Source organism: Rattus rattus, chromosome 15 (assembly GCF_011064425.1).
Source record: "Rattus rattus isolate New Zealand chromosome 15, Rrattus_CSIRO_v1, whole genome shotgun sequence".
Taxonomy (NCBI): Eukaryota; Metazoa; Chordata; class Mammalia; order Rodentia; family Muridae; genus Rattus; species Rattus rattus.
In genome coordinates, this window is record NC_046168.1 from 21,597,492 (window position 1) to 21,620,639 (window position 23,148).

At 38.2% G+C, this 23,148-nt stretch overlaps 1 protein-coding gene across 1 annotated transcript in view; it reads left to right on the plus strand.

Annotated features, from left to right (window-relative positions):
- Window positions 1–23,148, plus strand: part of Ccdc178 (coiled-coil domain containing 178) — a 349,742-nt gene that overhangs the window by 41,818 nt on the left and 284,776 nt on the right. Inside the window, exons 8-9 of the mRNA XM_032886100.1 lie at window positions 7,800–8,020; window positions 12,938–13,080. Coding sequence (XP_032741991.1) covers window positions 7,800–8,020; window positions 12,938–13,080 — 364 coding nt within the window. The remainder of the gene's footprint in view (window positions 1–7,799; window positions 8,021–12,937; window positions 13,081–23,148) is intronic.

The window sequence follows — 23,148 nt, forward strand, 5'->3', positions numbered from 1 at the left end:
ATATGAACTCATAGAGACTGAGGAAGCATGTACAGGACCTGTAGGTGTCTGTGCCAGGACATTTTCATATATATTATGGCTTCCAGTTTAGTGTCTTTATGGGATTCCTGAATGGGTCAAAAGGTGGGTCTCTGTTTTTTCTGTGTTTATTTGGCTTCTCCAGTTCTAATGTAAAGCTTTTTGTTTTATTTTATCTTATTAGGTTATATTTTATTATTATCCTTTAAAAAACTATTTGTCTTATAAAAAGAGTGAGAAAGGGAGTGGATCTGGATGGGAGGGTAAGTGGGAAGAAACTTGAAGTAGAGGGTTAGGAAACCATAATCAGGATATATTGTGTGAAAAATAACAATTTTCAGTAAAATAAAAACATAAAATTAAATAAAAAATGTAGTCATGGACCTAACCACCACCACCACCACCTTCCCCTCCTCCTCCTCCTCTTCCCTCTCCTTACTCTATTCTCTCTCTTCTCCTTCTTCTTCTTCCTTATTTTTTGGTGCAGACTTTTACTGTATAGTCCAGGCTGTGCTGGACTTTCCTCCTCCACCTCCATACTGGGATAGCAGGTATGCAACACTATGTCCAGCCTGTGGCTTTGATTACTGATAATTAAAACATTCAGAATAAATATCCGTGTAATATTTGATCAACTCTGAATGTTTATATAAAAAGGAAGATCAGGGTCCTCCTTGATCCCGGCCCAGAGCTCCCTGCTCCCAAACCTCCTGGGAGAGACAGTTGATAGCCCAGAAGTGTGGGCAATCCTGAGACTGCAGGGCAGGAGAGACCGCCACTTCTGCCCACCTTTGCCCACATCCCTGACCCGAAAGGAAACTGTATAGTGCCTCTGGACACAGGAAGAAAGGAGCAGTCAAGCCACAGGGGCCCTGCAGGGACTGTGCCTGGATCTGAACTGAGCCCGTCAAACAGCTCCCTGCAACAAAATCCCATGGGAGGGAGAGTTGGACCTTCAGAAGGGCATACACTCCTGGAAAACCAGAGGAGACTAGTCTCTGCTCACATTTCTGACTCTAGAGGAAAAAACCTAGCGTCATCTGGGCCCCCTGCACACAGGGACCTAGGAGAAGCAGGGGCAGGCCTTTCTGGTTCCCGCCCACAGAGACAGCTGAAAGCCATATAATAATAAAAACACCAAATGAACAAAACAAAGAGACAATATTAAAAGCAGTAAGGGAAAAAGGTCAAGTAACATATAAAGGCAGACCTATAAGAATTACACCAGACTTCCTCACCAGAGACTATGAAACCCAGAAGATCCTGGATAGATGTCATACAGACCCTAAGAGAACACAAATCCCAGCCCAGGTTACTGTATCCAGCAAAACTCTCAATTAGCATAGATGGAGAAACCAAGATATTCCATGACAAAACCAAATTTACACAATATCTTTCTACAAATCCAACCCTACAAAGGATAATAAATGGTAAAGCCCAACAGAAGGAGGCAAGCTACACCCTAGAAAAAGCAAGAAACTAATCTTTTTTGCAAGAAAACAGAGAAGAGAAGCACACAAACATGATCTCACCTCCAAATACAAAGATAACAGGAAACAATAATCACTATTCCTTAGTATCTCTCCACATCAATCGACTCAATTCTTCAATAAAAAGACACAGATTAACAAACGGGATACATAATAAGGACCCTGCATTTTGCTACTTACACGAAACACACTTCAGAGACAAAGTCAAACAATACCTCAGAGTAAAAGGCTGGAAAACAACTTTCCAAGCAAATGGTCTGAAGAAGGAAGCTGGAGTAGCCATTCTAATATTGAATAAAATCGATTTTCAACCAAAAGTCATCAAAAAAAGATAAGGAAGGACACTTCATATTCATCAAAGGAAAAATCCACCAAGATGAATTCTCAATCCTAAATATCTATGCTCCAAATACAAAGGCACCTACATATATAAAAGAAACCTTACTAAAGCTCAAAGCACACATTGCACCTCACACAATAGTAGGAGATTTCAACACCACACTCTCATCAATGGACAGATCATGGAAACAGAAATTAAACAGAGACATAGACAGACTAACAGAAGTTATGGACCAAATAGATATAACAGAAATTTATAGAACATTCTATCCTAAAAAGAAAAGGATATACCTTCTTCTCACCACGTCATGATACTTTGTCCAAAATAGACCATATAACTCATCACAAAACAGGCCTCAACAGATACAGAAAGATAGAAATAATCCCATGCGTCCTATCAGACCACCACGGGCTAAGGCTTGTCTTTAATAACAATAGGGAAAAAGGCCCCCATATACAAGGAAGTTGAACAACACTCTAATCAATAACAACCTGGTCAAGGAAGAAATAAAGAAAGAAATTAAAGACTTCTTAGAATTTAATGAAAATGAAGGTACAACATACCCAAACTTATGGGACACAATGAAAGCTGTGCTAAGAGGAAAACTCATAGCTCTGAGTGCCTGCAGAAAGAAACAGGAGAAAGCATATATCAGCAGCTTGACAGCACACCTAAAAGCTCTCGAGCAAAAAGAAGCAAATACACCCAGGAGCAGTAGAAGGCAGGAAATAATCAAATTCAGAGCTGAAATCAACCAAGTAGAAACGAAAAGGACCATACAAAGAATCAACAGAACCAAAAGTTGGTTCTTTGAGAAAATCAACAAGATAGGTAAACCCTTAGCCAGACTAATGAGAGGACACAGAGAGTGTGTCCAAATTAACAAAATCAGAAATGAAAAGGGAGACATAGCTACAGAATCAGAGGAAATTCAAAAAATCATCAGATCCTACTACAAAAGCCTATATTCAACAAAATTTGAAAATCTGCAGGAAATGGATAATTTCCTAGACAAATACCAGGTACCAAAGTTAAATCAGGAACAGATAAACCATTTAAACAACCCCATAACTCCTAAAGAAATAGAAGCAGTCATTAAAACTCTCCCAACCAAAAGGAGCCTAGGTTCAGATGGGTTCAGTGCAGAATTCTATCAGACCTTCATAGACGACCTCATACTAATACTATCCAAACTATTCCACAAAATTGAAACAGATGGAGAACTACCGAATTCCTTCTATGAAGCCACAATTACTCTTATACCTAAACCACACAAAGACCCAACAAAGAAAGAGAACTTCAGACCAATTTCCCTTATGAATATTGATGTAAAAATACTCAATAAAATTCTGGCAAACCGAATTCAAGAGCACATCAAAACAATCATCCACCATGATCAAGTAGGCTTCATCCCAGGCATGCAGAGATGGTTTAATATACGGAAAACATCAATGTGATCCATTATATAAACAAACTGAAAGAACAAAACCACATGATCATTTCATAAGATGCTGAGAAAGCATTTGACAAAATTCAACACTCCTTCATGATAAAAGTCCTGGAAAGAATAGGAATTCAAGGCCCATACCTAAACATAATAAAAGCCATATACAGCAAACCAGTCGCTAACATTAAACTAAATGGAGAGAAACTTGAAGCAATCCCACTAAAATCAGGGACTAGACAAGGCTGCCCACTCTCTCCCTACTTATTCAATATAGTTCTTGAAGTTCTAGCCAGAGCAATCAGACAACAAAAGGAGATCAAGGGGATACAGATTGGAAAAGAAGAAGTCAAAATATCACTCTTTGCAGATGATATGATAGTATATTTAAGTGATCCCAAAAGTTCCACCAGAGAACTACTAAAGCTGATAACAACTTCAGCAAAGTGGCTGGGTATAAAATTAACTCAAATAAATCAGTAGCCTTCCTCTACACAAAAGAGAAACAAGCCGAGAAAGAAATTAGGGAAACAATACCTTCATAATAGTCCCAAATAATATAAAGTACCTCGATGTGACTTTAACCAAGCAAGTAAAAGATCTGTAAAATAAGAACTTCAAGACTCTGAAGAAAGAAATTGAAGAAGACCTCAGAAGGTGGAAAGATCTCCCATGCTCATGGATTGGCAGGTTTAATATAGTAAAAAATGGCCATTTTACCAAAAGCGATCTACAGATTCAATGCAATCGATCAAAATACCAATCCAATTCTTTAAAGAGTTAGAACAATTTGCAAATTCATCTGGAATAACAAAAAACCCAGGACAACTAAAACTATCCTCAACAATAAAAGGACTTCCAGAGGAATCACTATCCTTGAACTCAAGCAGTATTACAGAGCAATAGTGATAAAAACTGCATGGTATTGGTACAGAGACAGACAGGACCAGTGGAATAGAATTGAAGACCCAGAAATGAACCCACTCACCTATGGTCAGTTGATTTTTGACAAAGGAGCCAAAAGCATTCAATGGAAACAAAGATAGCATTTTCAGTAAATGGTGCTATTTCAACTTCAGGTCAGCATGTAGAAGAATGCAGATCAATCCATGCTTATCACCCTGTACAAAGCTTAAGTCCAAGTGGATCAAGGACCTCCAAGTCAAACCAGATACACTCAAACTAATAGAAGAAAAGGTGGGGAAGAATCTCTAGCACATGTGCACTGGAGAAAAATTCCTGAACAAAACATCAATGGCTTATGCTCTAAGATCAAGAATGGACAAATGGGATCTCATAAAGCTGCAAAGGTTCTGTAAGGTAAAGGACACTGTGGTTAGGACAAAACAGCAGTCAACAGATTGGGAAATGATCTTTATCAATCCTACAACTTGTAGAGGGCTTATATCCAAATTATACAAAGAACTCACGAATTTAGAATGCGGGGAGACAAATAACCCTATTCAAAATGGGATTCAGAGCTAAACAAAGAATTCACAGCTGAGGAATATTGAATGCCAAGCAGCACCAAAAGAAATGTTCAACATCTTTAGTCATAAGGGAAATGCAAATCAAAACAACCCTGAGATTCCACCTCACATCAGTCAGAATGACTGAGATCAAAAACTGTGACACAGATGCTGGCAAGGGTGTGGAGAAAGAGGAACACTCCTCCATTGTTGGTGGGACTGCAGACTGGTACAACCAGGAAATCAGTCTGGATGTTCCTCAGAAAACTGGACACAGTGCTACCTGAGACCCATTGATACCTCTCTTGGGCATATACTCAAAAGATCCTCCAACGTACAACAAAGACACATGCTCCCCTTTGTTCATAGCAGCCTTACTTATAATAGCCTGAAGCTGGAAAGTACCCAGATGCCCTTCAACAGAGGAATGGATACAGAAAATGTGGTACATCTACACGTGGAATACTACTCAGCTATCAAAAACAATGAAGTCATGAAATTCATAGGCAAATAGTATGAACTAGAAAATATCATCCTGAATGAGGTAACCTAATCACAGAAAAATACACATGGTATGCTCTCATTGATAAGTGGATATTAGCCCAAATGCTGAAATTACCCTAGATGCCTAGAACACATGAAACTCAAGAAGGATGACCAAATGCGGATGACTCACTCCGTCTTTAAAAGAACAAGAATACCCTTGGCAGGGAATAGGGAGGCAAAGTTTAGAACAGAGGCAGAAGGAACACCCATTCAGAGCCTGCCCCACATGTGGCCCATACATATACAGCCACCCAATTAGACAAGATGGATGAAGCAAAGAAGTGCAGGCCGACAGGAACTGGATGTAGATCTCTCCTGAGAGACACAGCCAGAATAAGGCAAATACATAGGCGTTTGTATGCCAGCAGCAAACCACTGAACCTGAACTGAGAACAGGACCCCCATTGAAGAAATCAGAAAGGACTGAAAGACCTGAAGGGGCTTAAAAGCCGGTATGAACAACAATGCCAACCAACCAGAGCTTCCAGGGACTAAGCCACTACCCAAAGACTATACATGGACTGACCCTGGGCTCCAACCTCATAGGTAGCAATGAATGGCCTAGTAAGGGCACCAGTGGAAGGGGAAGCCCTTGGTCCTGCCAAGGCTGGACCCCCAGTGAATGTGATTGTTGTGGGGAGGGTGGTAATGGAGGAAGGATGGGGAGGGGAACACTCATATAGAAGGGGAGGGGGAGGGGTTAGGGGGATGTTGGCTTGGAACCCGGGAAAGGGAATAACATTTGAAATGCAAATAAGAAATACCCTATTTAATAAGGATGAAAATAAAAGGGAGATCAGTTAGGAAACAGAAAATTAAGATATTTCTCTTGACATCAACACAAAGACTCAAAAATGCCTCAGTGCAAAATATTCATATTCATGGATATAATACATAAGATTGCTTTTGTAAAAGTAATTACAGATGTCTACAAAATTCCACGGAACCAGAGTCCACAACTGATATAAGAAGCTATTTTAAACCATACAGCAAAGTAGGGAGAATCTGTATAGATATGAAAAATCTACCGGCCTAACCCATGAAGTAAAGGGACAAAAGTACTTAATGATATCATCAAAAACTCATGAGAAAACTTATTTTAGATTATTAAAAAACCAATTTTGTTTCATTCCAAAAAATGCAAGATGACTTTAGCATTAGAAAGTTGTAATGGAAAGAACAAGGAGGCCCTCCTTTGTAATTTTCTTATAATTGTCTAAGTGCATATTAATGTATAAAATAATTAAAAGTAATTTCCTTCAAACATTTTATCTAAATGAATAATCAATATCCATTTATTTTTCAAATTTAGAAGTTTTATTTTGCAATCTTATTTTTCTTCCCATAGGCCTTGCTTAGTGTCAGGGATAATTTATACATACATATATATATATATATATATATATATATATATATATATGTATATATATATAATTTTATGTTATATTTTTGTTATATTTTTCAACATCTCTATATTCATTCATTCATTCATTCACTCATTCATTCATTTATTAATAGAGTTAATAGAGTCTCATGTATTACAGGCTGACTTAGAATGAATTCCCATGTAGTTAACGTTGACCTTAATGTTTCTGCCTGTACCTCTCCCAATTACATGATCTCTCTCTCTCTCTCTCTCTCTCTCTCTCTCTCTCTCTCTCTCTCTCTCTCTCTCTCTCTCTCTCTGTGTGTGTGTGAGTTTGTATAAAATGATCAGTTTTTTTTTTCTTTTTTTCGTAACTGAGAACCGAACCAGGACCTTGCACTTATTAGGCAAGCGCTCTACCACTGAGCTAAATCCCCAACCCCCAGGGTTTTTTTTTTTTTTTTTGATGGTAATAAATTGGATTTACAGTAAAGATTATCAATCTTTAGTGCTGAGATTACAGGTGTGTGAAGAATCGCCATGCCTGTTGGTGTTGGGGGTCTAACTCAGAACATTGTGGATGCTGTCAAACACTTTGTGAATTGAGCTATATCCCTAAACCTGTATAGATTCATTTATGTCAATTTTAGATTAAAAATTATTTAATTATTTATTTTTGGTAAATCATTCCTATACTTGTAATAATTTTCAGTTGAGTATTTTTTGCTATTTTTTCTATAATTGAAGCACCCTAATAGCAATGATGGCTACCCTCTCATTTTGACACTTGTAAGTCCAATTTTATCATTTTAGTTTTCTGTATCTCTGAAAGACCTCTATTCTTTCAAATGTATTTTCATTTTAGCACGCTTACAAAAAAATGTGTATATCTGTGCTTGTAAAATGACCAGTTTGTTTGTTGATGGTAATAAATTGAATTTATACCAAAGAGTGTCATGATGGAAGCAGTATGTCTTACAATTCAATATTTAAATAACCATTTTTAAGATTCATAGATGAATAGTTTCTGAAGCTAAAGTAGCTTCTGCATGCTATCAAGCGTTTCTTTCTGGATCATTCAATGCCAGCTCTGGACTCAGTGTTGCTCTCATTCATTTCCTTTCAGAACATGAAGCCTTCTCCAAAGAAATTGCAGAGCTGCGCAACCAACTTAAAGATTTGAGGAACACGGCGGATCAACTGCAGGCACAGGCGGACATGTTGGAACAAGCCAATTCAAAGGTCCAGGCGGACATAGACTACATGATTTCTCATAGCATTCTGCTAGAGAAGAAGCGCAAGCAGGAGCTAGAACTTCTGAGAAAGCGGTACCAAAAAAAGCTTGAGGTGAGTAAATCTGTATCTTCTTGCTTATTCTAAAACATTTTTACTATAAGAACTGAATATATTTTCTAGTGTTGACCTGTAGTTTATTTCTCCAACAAGCTGTTCAATTATAATTTATTGGAATTCATTTATACATTATCTTTGAGACTTATCTATATACCTGGGGCATTTAATAATGGAATGCTTTAAATGGGGCTTAATGGGCTTAGTAGGAATGCAGAAGTCTTTGTTATTAAGAGTGATTTGAAGTGTGCGGACCTGGCCCAAGTGGTTTCACAAAATATATGATTTGGGTATTAAAGGAACACCCAGAAGTGAAATGGAGCTGGATCCTGTGTTGAAGAATATTAAATTGAATTAAGGAAGTAATGACCTTGGAGCAAGATCCCACCCAGCTAAGTTAGCTCCAGGCAACTTAGTACAAAGGTTTAATCCTAGGAGACAGGCATACAGACCTCTAAATTCAAGGTCAATCTACAGAACAAGATCTGGGACAGCCAAGTTTAGGCAGTGAAGGAGTGAGAAATATAATAGAACAAGGAGGCCATGTTCCAGCTCCTGCAAGCAGCAAAACTCAGCAGCTTCGGCCATGTGTCTCTGGCTTTCTATTCAAGAAGAGGAGACTACTGTGATAATTGATGCTGGTTAGCCAGAGCTAAGAAAGAGACCAGCATCACTGAGGTAAAATCTTCTGGGAAGTGTTTTCTGAAAACACAAAAAAGCTGTGTTCCAGAGATAGTCAAGTTTGTACCTCAGGCTGCAGCTGTATTTGGTAATGTGTAAGAGTCACCCAGGTGGTACTGGTTTTGAAGGCATGAAGGGGACATGAAGAGCACTTGAGGCTGGGCACTGTGAGAGACCATGGAAGGCCATTGGTGACAGTGCAGCCATGGGATGATTACCAAGAGCAGCTGAGGCAGTGGAGTGGATCAACCTGAGTGCTACAGAGGGCAGAGTTGGAGAAGTGAAGCCTGCCTTTTGGAGGATCATGTGTGGATCCAAGATATTGAAACAAACTGCCTTGGTTAAAGATGCCAGAGCCACGGATGGGCTGTCTGCTGAGGAAAGCTGCTAACAGGGAGTAGAACCAGCTCAGGAGAAAGAAGTTTGTTGTGGTCAACAAAGATGAAAAAGAAGTTGAAGACCTAAAAACTGCTTTAACATCAGACATGGAGAAGGCAGATTTTGGAGTTGCCCAGCTGGTTGCCTGTCTTAATTCAGGGATTACAGTTAAGTGATGAGCTGGCTCTCAGAAGAGACTTTGAACTTTGGACTTTTAACATTTTTGAGACTGCTATAGACTATAGAGACTTTGCAAGTTGGACTAAATGTACTTTTTTATTATACTATGTTTAGGTATGGCCTCATTCGTGTGTTTAAACAAGCCTGTGGAGGCCAGGGAGTGGAAGGTGATGGTTTGCATATGCTTGGCCCAGGGAGTGGCACTATTAGAAGGTGTGGACCTAAAAAAAAAAAAAGAAGGTGTGGCCTTGTTGGAGGAAGTGTGTCACTGTGGGGTGGGCTTGGAGACCCTCCTCCTAGCTGCTTGAGGATGCTCAGTCTGTGCTTCCTTCGGGTAAAGTTGTAGAACTCAGCTCCTCCTGCACCATGCCTGCCTGGACGCTGCGATGTTGCCATGCTCCTGCCTTGATGATAAGGGACTGAACCTCTGAACCTGTAAGCCAGCCCCAATGAAATGTTGTCCTTTATAAAACTTGCATTGATCATGGTGTCTGTTCACAGCAGTAAGACCCTAACTAACACAAAACCTTAATCAGCACTGGAGCTGAGCAGATATCTACCCTCCAAGCTCTTTTGCCTACTTCTATGTCAATAACTGAGAGTTATAACTTGCCATGTTCTCTCTGGGCAGCTCTTAACTCCAACTGGCTAGCTCATGGCTAGGTTTTCATGATTCACCTATTTATGACATCTTCTCCTCTCTCAACCTTCTTCCCCTCATGCTGCTGCCTCAGACTCCAAGAATAGGAACTGAAACCCCACCTACCTCTCTTCTTTCTCAGCTATAGGCTATTGACATCTTTATTCAACCAGTAGTTTTAAATTATGGAGCAAGGTCAGATAGCATTTCTTTGTACACATGTAGATTTTCACCAGAACTTGGGGGAAAATATTTAGCATAATACATAGACATAACCTCAATATGTTTCTGCACATGAAGCCCAGAACTATGTTGAAATGTCCCTCTGGGACATCACCAGAAGAAGTAATTTCCCATAATACAGATGAGACACCACTAGGGATGGTTAGAAATATCATTCACCAGTGTAAAGAAGCCTACAGTGATACAGCAGAAGAAAAGTTGTATTCTGAAGAAGAAAACATACCTTCCATTTATGAAATAAGCATAAAAGACAAAACTCGGGAATGAAAAACAGAATTATGAGCACTGCAGGGACCAAATACCTCCTTGGAGAGAAGCAGAAGCATACAGAACTGAAGGAAGCAGGATGACTAGCTTTCAGAGGGCAGGCCCTACAGTGGAACTCCATGAGTATTGTGTCTAAATCCCTACTATAAGCTTTCAGATCTTGAATACTTTTTGTAAACCTTTATGCCTTGCCTTCTTCATTTACAAAATGATATAATAAGAACCAGTGAGTCATCAACTTAGTGTGCACCCGAATTAAATAACGGAGGTCAAAACAGGTTACCATAACATCCAGAGTGTAATATGCATACAGAAACACATAAGTGTAAATATGTACATCAAAAAAGAAAGATCCATATTAACAACATCTATGCAGATAATTAAACCACAACACAGAATATAGGGCTGACTGCAGCTTCTAGAATAGGATAATATTGGGGCTCAGCTGAGGGTCATCTTTTTCTCCTTAAGTAGTACACGAAGCCCACAGCCAAATAATTCCCAAAGTCTCACATTCTCTGCCACCAAACACTTGTCTGTTCTCAGATTCTTCAGATAGGCAGAGAGCAGCCCATATGCTTTAGAATTTGCTAAAACTACTCAGTTAACCACTCTACAGGAAGCCCCTGAAACCTAGCAAGCTCTACCCTACTGGCAAACTTAGCATGTAACCGGACAGGGAGGATGGTATTCATGTATTGCAAATATACCTGAGATTGATTAATTGTTCCATTTGGCATCATTCTTTTTATGTTATCTGTGTTTCAATTAAAATAAATCCAAAATCATAAATTATAAAATGTACACCACATTTAATTTAAAAAGCATATACTATCTAAAATATAATGTAATTTATGAAAATTTAAATTATGTAGTAAATATTGCCCAAGGTTCCAAGGAGAAATTTATCAAAGCAAACCTACCAAATATTAATTTACTGTACCCTATAATTGACCCTGGATTTAGTGGCAGTATAATTGGATGTGGCCTACTATGAACAACTAATCATTTCAATATTCTTTTTAAACAAGCCACGGAAAATAAGGGCATCCTTAAATGAATTTAAACTGATAATTTTAATAGCAGAATCTTGTGAAATTTTTGAAAAAAATTAAGAGTATATATCTGAAAATATGATGTAAAATATGTTCAAAATAGTCCTTTATCAAAACAGATAAATGATAATGAATCACCTCATGTATAATTCCCTTTAGGAGGCTAGAAATTACTTGACATTAAGAGATGTAGTTCTATAACTTAGACTGTCACCAAAATAAAAGAAAGAGGTCTGATTTTTATCAAAAGGTTCTTGATATTTACTTGTCATAATTAAAATGCAAAAACCAAAACAGAACTTCTATAACTTGGTGTTTGATGCTGATGTTGGAGGATGCAGATTCTGAGGCCAGGCAAGTCTTTCCAGCAAGATTTGGGTTCTTTTTAATCAAGATATTATGATAAATACATAAATTACAGACTTTCACAAACAGCGCTAGCATTCGTATTAACTCCTGAAACCCTGCAGCCACTTCAAGCAAAAGCAGGAGAAAATGACTACCCAGGACAAGATGTGCGCTGAAGAGACTGCTTTCGCCAAAATGACAAGACAGTAAAATGAAATACTAAAATTTTAAATGATAAATAACTTTCTCATAACATACCTGAAATGGCAAGTCTAAGATCTTTCCTGGCTAAATAACTTTCTTTAGTTTTTAAAACTTCCCAGAAGTTTTAAAGGTTTGAGAAATGGGCCAGAGGCTAAGATTTTTGGTTACTTGGAACTGTTCTTTTTGGACGATCAAGGCTTGGAACTGCCTGTAACTCCAGCTCCAAATCTACCTGGAGACTCATGTGACTTCAGAGGAGCCATGCATGCTCATGGTGTGCACGTCATCAGGTTTCTTGGAACACTGATACTTTTGCATTCTGCCTGTGAGGGTTAATGCTGTTACTCTTTTTCCTGGAACGTACTTTTCCAGTGAGCATTCAGGGAAGCCCCCCACCCCGGACTCAGCACATTCTGGTTTCAGGAGTGCAACTGAAGAACGTATTTAAAGCTGTAAGCAGCAAGTGTCATGGGGTGTCATTCAGACAAGAGGGATTGATAGAACACAGAAAGGACATAGGAAGACAGATAGGAAGTGCAAGTGGTCTTCATTAATTACTAAAAGTAAGTGCTTTGGGCTATTACAGGAAGACAGCGATGGTTATTTTTCATTAAAATGAGCACATGTGATTTAATTTTCATTGTACCTCCACATTTTCATATTTTTTGCAACATAGTATATGCACATTAAAAATCAACATCCTTCAGTGGTTTAACAGATGATTTTTAAACTTGAGCACATAAACCTGTACCTTTCATGCTTCTGTAGCCTAAAATGAATTGTCAATCATGCTGTATACATTTAGAGGATTAGTCACAGTAAGAAAATAGACTTTAATAATTTAACCTAAATTATGAGACCTTGGAATTTTTAATTAATCATTCATAAATATATGGGCAACATATATTTCATTTCTAGGTGATGGAACAATTTAGAGCACTTCATGAAGAGCTTAAAGATTCTGTGGACCAGATTGAAAATGCCAAGATAAGGCTGAAGCGTATGAAAGAAGAGGATGAGAGAGAGCTCCTCAAGGATCTAAAAACTGCAGCATCCTTTGAGTAAGAAACCACCCTACGTGCTGTGGACAGTACATACTACATACAGTATCTAGAAATAAAGGGTTAACCAGTGTAATAAATGCCCCTGCTCAAAAACTTTCAAAGAGCACAGAATTTAAATTGCTTAAGCCAATATTGTCACTAAGTTTGTGTCAATTGAAATTTGAATATTTAACGTGCAAATCTATGTAAATCCACAAAACAGTATATTTCCATTTTAAAAAATTTCATGTATATCAGCTAATTTTATGAGGATAAAGCATAGTGGCAATGTATCTCCCTCTCATCTGCATGCAAAGGAAATTGCCTTATTTTTTTAATAAGATACCACACATTATGAATCAATGCAGTAATTATAAGCATAGATGTTAATATTTCAACGTGTATTTATTTTCTTACTAAGAGAACAAGATTTTAAATGCGTAGATTTTCTCTTCCTTATTAATAGTTCAGAGTTTTATCTTCTTGCATAAATTTCTAAAGTAAACATATCTTCTAATACATTCCTATCTTTGTTAGGGTTTCTATTTTTGTGATAAAACTTCACAGGTAAAAGCAATTTGGAGAAGAAAGGGTTAATTTCATCTTTCAGCTCATATTGCATCATCCAGGAAAGTCAGGGCAGGATGGAGAAGTTGGTACAGAGGCCACAGGAGATTGTAGTTCATTTGCTTGTTCAGCCTGCTTTCTTGTAGAACTCAGGCTCACAAGTCCCTGGGCAGCATTGCCAACACTAAATTGGGCCTCATATGTCAGTCATCAGTTCAGCCCCACCCCACTCCCCATCCCTGTGCTGAAGCAAGCTGTACAGACTTTCCCATGAGCAATTCTGGCAGGGACATTGTCTCAACTAAATTTTTGTCCTCCGAAACGATTCTATGTCAAATTGACAAAGACTAGTCAGCACACCTCCCACCTTCTTTCATTGACTTAAGATTCCTTTTCACTTAAAGTGACATCAAAGATTTTTCTTCGATTGATTCATAATTTAGTAGGGACTATTGTTCTCATGCCAAAGTCGTTATGAAGCTAAAATCAAATGCATATATGCAAATGAATACAATTAGTACATACCTTATGATCTAGATGACATCCATTTGCTAAAATGTGTATGTTTTTCCACATCCACCACATCTTTAGAGTGTGCTTAAATTGGGACTGAAGCAGGGGTTCAGGGGTTAAAATCTGTTGTTGCTCTTGTAGAGGATGAAGGCTCAGTTCCCAGCACCTAGGTTGTCCAACCATTGGTGACTAAGGTCCTAGGGGACCCAATGCTAACTTTTGGTCTACCTGGGCACCAGCCTGCACATCTTAGTTAGCCTTATATAACCCAGAAAACATGCATTCATTCCATAGAGATTAAGTTTTATACATCAACGTTATTGTATCATTTAGGTGATTGTTCAAAATTCACAATCTCATGTTCAGCCCAGACCTATTGAACATGAATCTATACTCTGACAAGATTCTCCCCCCCCCTTTAAATTTCAACAGGCATATTTATTATCAGTTTCCAACAGAAACATGTAAAATCAATTTTTATAATCTGCAAAATCAAGATCTAAGCAACATACAAAGGGTACTTACTCCTAACCTAAAAATGTCAAAACTGTTATTCCAGTTATTTCTGCAAGGTCTCCTTAGCTTCAGGTGTAGTAATTATGCTGTAGACGTGTTTTTACATTCCAGTTGTTGCTCCACTCTGGTTCCCTCTCCACAGCTTCTCATCCCACTCCTCTTGCCCTTGCTTCCGAGAGGGTGCTCCCTCTACACCCTACCAGAACTCCCCTTCCCTAAGGCCTCAAGTCTCTCAAGGATTAAGCATATCTCCCACTGAGGCCAGACCAGGTAGACCTCTGCTGCATATGTGCCATGTGCCGGGGGCCATTGACTGTCCTGTGTATGCTCCTGGTTGGTGGGTCAGTCTCTGGGAGCTCCCTGCAGTCCGAGTCAATTGAGACAGCTGGTCTTCCTATGGAGTTGCTCTCCCTTTCAGCTTCTTCAATCCTTCCCCTAATTCAAACTTCAGTACAATGGTTGGATGTAAGTATCTGCCTCTGTCTTAGTCAGATGATGGTAGAGTCTCTCTGAGAACAGCCATGCCATGCTCCCATCTGTAATCACATCATAGCATAATAGTGTCAGGCCTTGGTGCCTACCAACCCCCATGAAATGGATCCAAGGTTGGGCCTGTCATTGGACCTTCTTTCTTTCAGTCTCTTGTCCATTTTTGTCCCTGCAGTTCTTTTAGACAAGAATAATTCTGGGTCAGGAATTTGGACTGTGGGTTAGTAGCCCTGACTCTCCACTTGATGCCCTGTTTGTCTACTGGAGGTGGACTCTTCGATTTCCTTCTCCATAATGTTGGGCATTTTGGATAAGGTCATCCTCAGTGAGTCCTGAGAGTGTCTTATCTCCCGGGTCTCTGGTACTTTCTAGAGGGTTCCCTCACCCCACTCTCCCTGAACCTGCTTATTTACAAAACAATGTTAAGGAAAATGTTATTTTTTTCTGCAATCCCCAAAATTTAAATATGAAGTTGTGTGGCTGTTTTTTCTATAACCCTAACAGTAGGCAGACAAACCAAGCCAAAACCAAGAAAACTTTCATGTTCAGTGAGATTCTATCTCAAGGCATTAAGGCTGAGAGTAACAGAGAAAGACACCAGATGTCCTCTTTTGGCCTTCACATGGTTGTATTCACTTTCTCTCTCTCTCTCTCTCTCTCTCTCTCTCTCTCTCTCTCTCTCTCTCTCTCTCTCTCTCACACACACACACACACACACACATCTTTCTCACGTATACACACACTATATACTTTACCCACAAGAAACTTAACACTACAATGTCATGTAAGTCACCATATTTGGTACACCATTATAGGCTTAGTTCATATATTTGGTGGTATATATCATTTGTATACAAGTTTAAAGTGATTATGATATCCTGAGATATCAATTGGTTTCTTATCACTACAAATTTACTTTCTTTTTTCTAGAATTTTTTTTCCTTTAAGTTTATTTCTAAAACTAATTTTACTAGATTTTATTTTTATTAACGTTTGGAAAATATTTTCAAGTTCCTATGTGTTGGATTATTTCTTTTAGACTCACTAATAAACATGACACGGACAGAAATATTTATTCTGTTATAGACAACATGATTTAAAAGTTGGGCCACTGAATACACTCATAGATTACTAGTGCACTCCTTGAAAATAAACTATTCGGCCTGTTTTGCTTATTGAACTGTTTTCCATATTGTTAATCCATTTTCATTCTGTTCTCACTTCTTCTCTTTGGGTGATGATAATTTTATTATTTTGTAAGATGCTTACATCATCAGATTTAAAACACATTAGATGCTGTCGATATATCGGGTAATACAAAAATAATTAAAAGGTTACTATATTTATCCACTTCCATTCATTTAAACACTTGCCGATTGTAGAATGTTTTATTTCTATGATCTATGAGAATGCTTTCAATATTTTATTTTACAGAAGGATTTTAAAAATAGACTTATAGTCGGGACAACCATTTCTTCCCCTTTGGTTTTTGTCTTCAATCCTTCTTGACTGACAAATCTCTTAGAATGACAGCTTCGATGAGGTTATCTTGACAAGTTAAGTTGATTATGAAGGAGAAGAGTTTTAGTGTGAATAAGGCATCGGGGCTGGAGAGATGCTCAGGGAGTGAGACCACACTGGCTCTTCTCTGTGAGGGGATCTGAACTCAACTACAGCACCCACATGGAGCCTCACGACTTTTTGTAATTTTGATTCAGGGAAATCCGACGCCTTTTTCTGGCTCTTGTGGGCAAGAGGCATGCAAGTGTTACAGAGACATAAATATAGAAGATGCCCATGTGCATAAAACAGGATATAAAATAACCCAAATAAACAAAATATCATACCAACTCTGAATTTTAATTTTCCTTTAGGAAGAGAGTTCATCCTGTGACTTGTTCTGTCCTTTTAAAGATCACCTATGTTCTTGAGACCCTAAAAGATTTATTTATGTATATGTCTATGTGTGAATATGTGTCACAGTTGCTCAAGTGCCCAAGAAGGCCAAAGGGAGCAATGGATCTCGGAGCAGTAGTTACAGGCAGCTGTGGCCCACTCAGGACCTATATTCATGTCCTCTGCAAAAGCCACTAAGTCATCTCTGCATGCCTCTTTGGTTTTGAGTTTTTATTATCTTAGATATAAGCTACCTGCACAACTAAATAAGTAAAACAAAAATTAATGTCATCTAGTAGAGTTTTGTTACCTGTTGTTTTCATGGTTATTCTTTACTTACTAAATGCTGGAGTTATTTGCCAATATAATTATATAAATTTCATACTAAATTTCTTTTGCCTTTCAAGTTTTCCATTTCGAAGTGTGCCTGGGCTTGTGTGTGTCTGTGTGTATGTGTGTGTGTGTGTGTGTGTGTGTGTGTTTGTATGTGTAAAAGTGTGTATGTGTGTATATGTGTGTGTGCATATGTATATGTGTGTATATGTGTGTACATATGTGTGTACATATGTGTGCATGTGTGTATATATATATTCATGTGTGTATGTGCACATGCATACATGTGTGTGTGCCTGTATGCAGAGCAGAATGCTGTTCAGTGACAGACCAATAATAATATTCCTTAATAACTATTATGTTTTCAGTTTCAGCTATGCTAAGTTATACAGTGCTTTTCCCCACGTTTATTTTCTTTATATTTTTTATGAGTAATTACAGACCCATAGAATTCTATGATTCTCAATTCCGTTCTCCAGGTGTCTTCCAATGTAGAGATCTTAGAGATTAGAACTATGATATCAGATTAGGAAACAGGCCCTGCCCAGTCTTCTCCATGCATCATGTTTTTAAATGCACTAATTCACATGGATGGATGTATAGTGATATGTAATTTTCTCTTGTGTGTAAATTCACTAACTACTACATTGATCCAAGTATGGAAGGGTGTCATATCCTATGCTGCCTATCTCTGTACCCCTATTATTTCTCTGTCCTCTGTTCTCAAATCTTCCTCCTTTGGGCACATTTCATAAATGCATCACAGAACAAGCAACCTTTGGGTTCTTGTTTTTATTTTTCTTTTTGCTTTTATGTCATTAAGATTAATCCACCTTAGTAGATAAATTCCAAGAATGCCTTAGAAATAATTACTAAATGAGATTTCATAATGTAGATGTGCTGGGTTTGCCTAACCACCTATACTTTGAGGGCATTTGGTTAGTTTCTACTTTCTTGTTAATCTATCAAAACAATTCATGTGCTAGGTCTGTGTAGAGATTAAGTTTTCTTATCTATGGAATGCCCATTGCTGAACATGATTGCCAGACTGAGTGCTAAATATTAGTTTAAAAGAAAAAAAAGTGCTTTTGGTCTCCATCTGTGCCCACGAATTAACACTGTGGCACATCTCTCCAGACCCAAATTCTACCCAGAGATATTTGGTCTCCCAGGAGCACTGTCAATCCCAAGCTCACCGGCTCAAAGGCTCACAGGAGGGACAGGCTTCATTAAGAGAGAACAAGACCAACTAACACCAGAGATAACCAGATGGCGAGAGGCATGAAAGCAACAGAAACCAAGGCCATTTGGCATCTTCAGAACCAAGTTCTCCCACCACAGCAACTCCTAGATACTCCACAACACCGGAAGAGCAAGATTCGGATTTGAAAATCATGTTTAATGATGATGATAGAAGACTTAAAGAAGGACATAATTGACTCCCTTAAATAATACAGAAGAACAGAGGTAAACAGGTAGAAGCCCTTAAAGAGGAAACACAAAAATCCCTTAGAGAATTAGAAGAACACACAGGTGAAGGAATTGAACAAAACCATCCAGAATCTAAAAATGGAAATAGAAAAAATAAATAAATCACAATGGGAAACAAACAAGGAGATAGAAAACCTAGAAAGAGATCAGGAGTCATAGACATAAACATCACCAACAGAATACAAGAGACAGAAGATTTTCAGATTCAGAAGATACAATAAAAATACATTGACACAACAGTAAAAGAAAAACCAAAATGCATCCTAATGTGAAACATCCAGGAAATCCAGGACAAAATAAGAAGAAGAAATCTGACCATCCCACAGTTCCCTGTACCCAAATCCCATGGGGAAGAGAGCTGAACATCCAGAAGTGCAGACATCATAAGACCACAAGACAGACTGTCACTTCTGCACAACTCTGCCCACATCCCCGGTCCAAGGGGAAACTGCACAGTGCCTCTGGACACAGGAATATAGGAACAGACAGCCGACAGTACCTTCAGTTCTGGTCTGTGCCCAGGACTGAACTGAACAAGCCAAACAGCTCCCTGCACCCAAATTCTGTGGGGGAGAGAGCTGGACCCACAGAAGTGTGGATACTCCTGAGAAGCCAGAAAAGACTACCCTCTACCTACATTCCAGACCCAAGAGGGAATCGCCTAGTGCCAACTGTGCCCCTGGGTGCAAGGACCTAGGAAAAATCAGGAACAGGACCTTTCTGAATCCTGCCCATGCCAAGAGCTGAAAGACAGTCACCAGGAGCACCTACACACCTGAGAGCAGAGCACCTGTTTCCAGAAACAGCTGAAAGAAAACAAGAAAACAATTCTACAGGCATACTGACACAGAGGCCTACAGCAGGGTCAAGTCACTCTCAGAAACATCAAGACAAGCAAATACCAGAGACAACCCAATGGCTAGAGGCAAGCGCAGGAACCTAAGCAACAGAGACCAAGACTACTTGGCATCATCAGAGCCCAGTTCTCTAGGCGAAGAAAATACGGGATATACAAACACACTGGAAAAGCAAGATTTAGATTAAAAATCACATTTTGTGATAATGATGGAAGACTTTGAGAAGGACATAAAGATTTCTCTTAAAGAAATGCAGGAAAACACAAGTGAACAAGTGGAAGCCCTTGGAGAGGAAACATAAAAAATCCCTGAAAGAATTACAGGAAAACACAATCAAACAGGTGAAGAAATTGAACAAAACCATTCAGGATTTAAAAATGGAAATAGAAACAATAAAGAAAGAACAAAGGGAGACAACCCTGGATTTAGAAAACCTAAGGAAGAGACAAGGAGTCATAGATACAAGCATCACCAACAGAATAGAAGAGATAGAAGAGATAATCTCAGGGGCAGAAGATACCATAGAAAACATTAACACAACTGTCAAAGATAATGTAAAACACAAGAAGCTCCTAGCTCAAACCAGGAAATCCGGGACACAATGAGAAGGTCAAACCTAAGGATAATAGGTATAGAAGAAAGTAAAGACTCCCAGCTTAAAGGGCCAGTAAATATATTCAACAAAATTATAGAAGAAAACTTTGCTAACTTAAAGAGAGATGCCCATAAATATACAAAAAGCCTACAGAACTCCAAACAGATTGGACCAGAAGATAAATTCCTCCTGTCACATAATCGTTAAAACACCAAATGCACAAAACAAAGAAAATATTAAAAGCAGTAAGGGAAAAATGTCAAGTGACATATAAAGGCAGACCTATCAGAATTACACCAGACTTCTCACCAGAGAATATGAAATCCAGAAGATCCTGAACAGATGTCATACAGACCCTAAGAGAACACAAATGCCAGCCCAAGTTACTGTATTCAGCGAAACTCTCAATTAACATAGATGGAGAAACCAAGATATTCCATGACAAAACCAAATTTACACACCATCTTTCTACAAATCCATCCCTATAAAGGATAATAGATAGAATACTCCAACACAAGGAGAGAAACTACACCATACAGAAAGCAAGAATATAATACTCTTACAATGAAACCAAAACAGAGACACACAAATATAATTCCATCTGTAACAAGGCAATTAACAGGAAGCAACAATCACTATTCCTTAATATCTCTCAACATCAATGAATTCATTTCCCCAGTAAAAAGACATAGACTAACAGACTGGATAAAAAGGACCCAGCATTTTGCTGCATGCAAGAAACACACCTCACAGACAAAGACAGACACTACCTCAGAGTAAATGGTTGGAAAAAACTTTCCAAGCAAATGGCCCAAAGAAACAAGCTGGAGTTGCCATTCTAATATCAAATAATATTGGCTTTCAACAAAAAGTCATTAAAAAAGATAAAGTTACTTCATATTCATCAAAGGGAAAATCCACCAAGATGAACTCTCAATCCTAAATATATGTGCTCCAAATGCAAGGGCACTTACGGTCATAAAAGAAACCTTACTAAAGCTCAAAGCACACATTGTACCTCACACGATAATAGTAGGATATTTCAACACCCCACTCTCATCAATGGACAGATCATAGAAACAGAAATTAAACAGAGACATAGAAAACCTAACAGAACTTATGAGCCAAATGGATTTAACAGATATTTATAGAACATTCCATCCTAAAAGAAAAGGATATATCTTCTTCTCAGCACCTCATGGTACCTTCTCCAAAACTGACCATAAAATTGGTAATAAAACAGGCCTCAACAGATACAGGAAGATAGAAATAATCCCATGAATCCTATCAGATCACTACACACTAAGACTGGTCTTCAAGAAGAATAATGACAGAAAGCCCACATATAAATGGAAGTTGAACAATGCTCTACTCAATGAAAAGTTCATCAATGAAGAAATAAAGAAACAAATGAAAGCCTGCTTAGAATTTAATGAAAATGAACATACAACATACCCAAACATATGGGATATAATGAAAGCAGTGCTAAGAGGAAAACTCATAGCTCTGAGTGCTTGAAAAAGAAAGAGGCGAGAGCATATGTCAGCAGCTTGATGGCACACCTAAAACCTCTAGAACAAAAAGAAGCAAATACACCCAGGAGGAGTAGAAGGCAGGAAATAATCAAACTCAGAGCTGAAATCAACCAAGTAGAAACAAAAAGGACTATACCAAAAAAATCAACAAAACCAGGAGCTGGTTCTTTGAGAAAATCAATAAGATAGATAAACTCTTAGCCAGACTAACCAGAGGTCACAGAGAGTGTCAAATTAACAAAATCAGAAATGAAAAGGGAGACATACCAACAGAATCTGAAGAAATTAAAACATCATCAGATTCTACTACAAAAGCCTATATTCAACAAAACTGGAAAATCTAGAGGAAATGGACAATTTTCTAGACAGATACCAGGTACCAAGTTAAATCAGGAACAAAAAAACCATCTGAACAACCCCATAACTCCTAAAGAACTAGAAGCAGTTATTAAATGTCTCCCAACCAAAAAGTGCCAAGGACAAGATGGGTTTAGTCCAGAATTCTATCAGACCTTCATAGAAGAGTTCATACCAATACTGTCCAAACTATTCCACAAAATTGAAACAAATGGAGCACTACCAAATTTCTTCTATGAAGCCACAATTACATTTATACCTCAACCATACAAAGACCCAAGAATGAAAGAGAATTTCAGAACAATTCCTTATGAATATTGATTAAAACACTTAATAAAATTCTCACAAACCGAATCCAAGAACACATCAAAACAACCATCCATTGTGACCAAGTAGACTTCATCACATGGATGCAGGGATAATTCAATATATGGAAATACATCAATGTAATCCACTATGTAAACAAACTCAAAGAAAAAAACCGCATGATCAACTCATTAGATGCCAAAAAAGCCTTTGAGAAAATACAATGTCCCTTCATGTTAACAGTATTGGAGAGATAAGGAATTCAAGTTCCATACCTAAGCATAGTAAAAGCAATAGACAGCAAACCAGTAGCTAACATCAAACTAAATGGAGAGAAACTTGAAGCAATTCCATGAAAATCAGGTACTATACAAGACTGATGACTCTCTCCCTACTTTTTTAAGATAGTACTTGTATTCCTACCAGAGCTATCAGATAACAAAGAAGGTCAAAGGGATACATATTGGAAAGGAAGAATTTAGATATCACTATTGCAGATGATATGATAGTGTACTTAAGTGACCCCAAAAATTCCACCAGAGAACTCCTACAGTTGATAAACAACTTCAGCAAAAAAGCTGGATATAAAATTAACTCAAACAATTCAGTAGCCTTCCTCTACTCAAAGGAT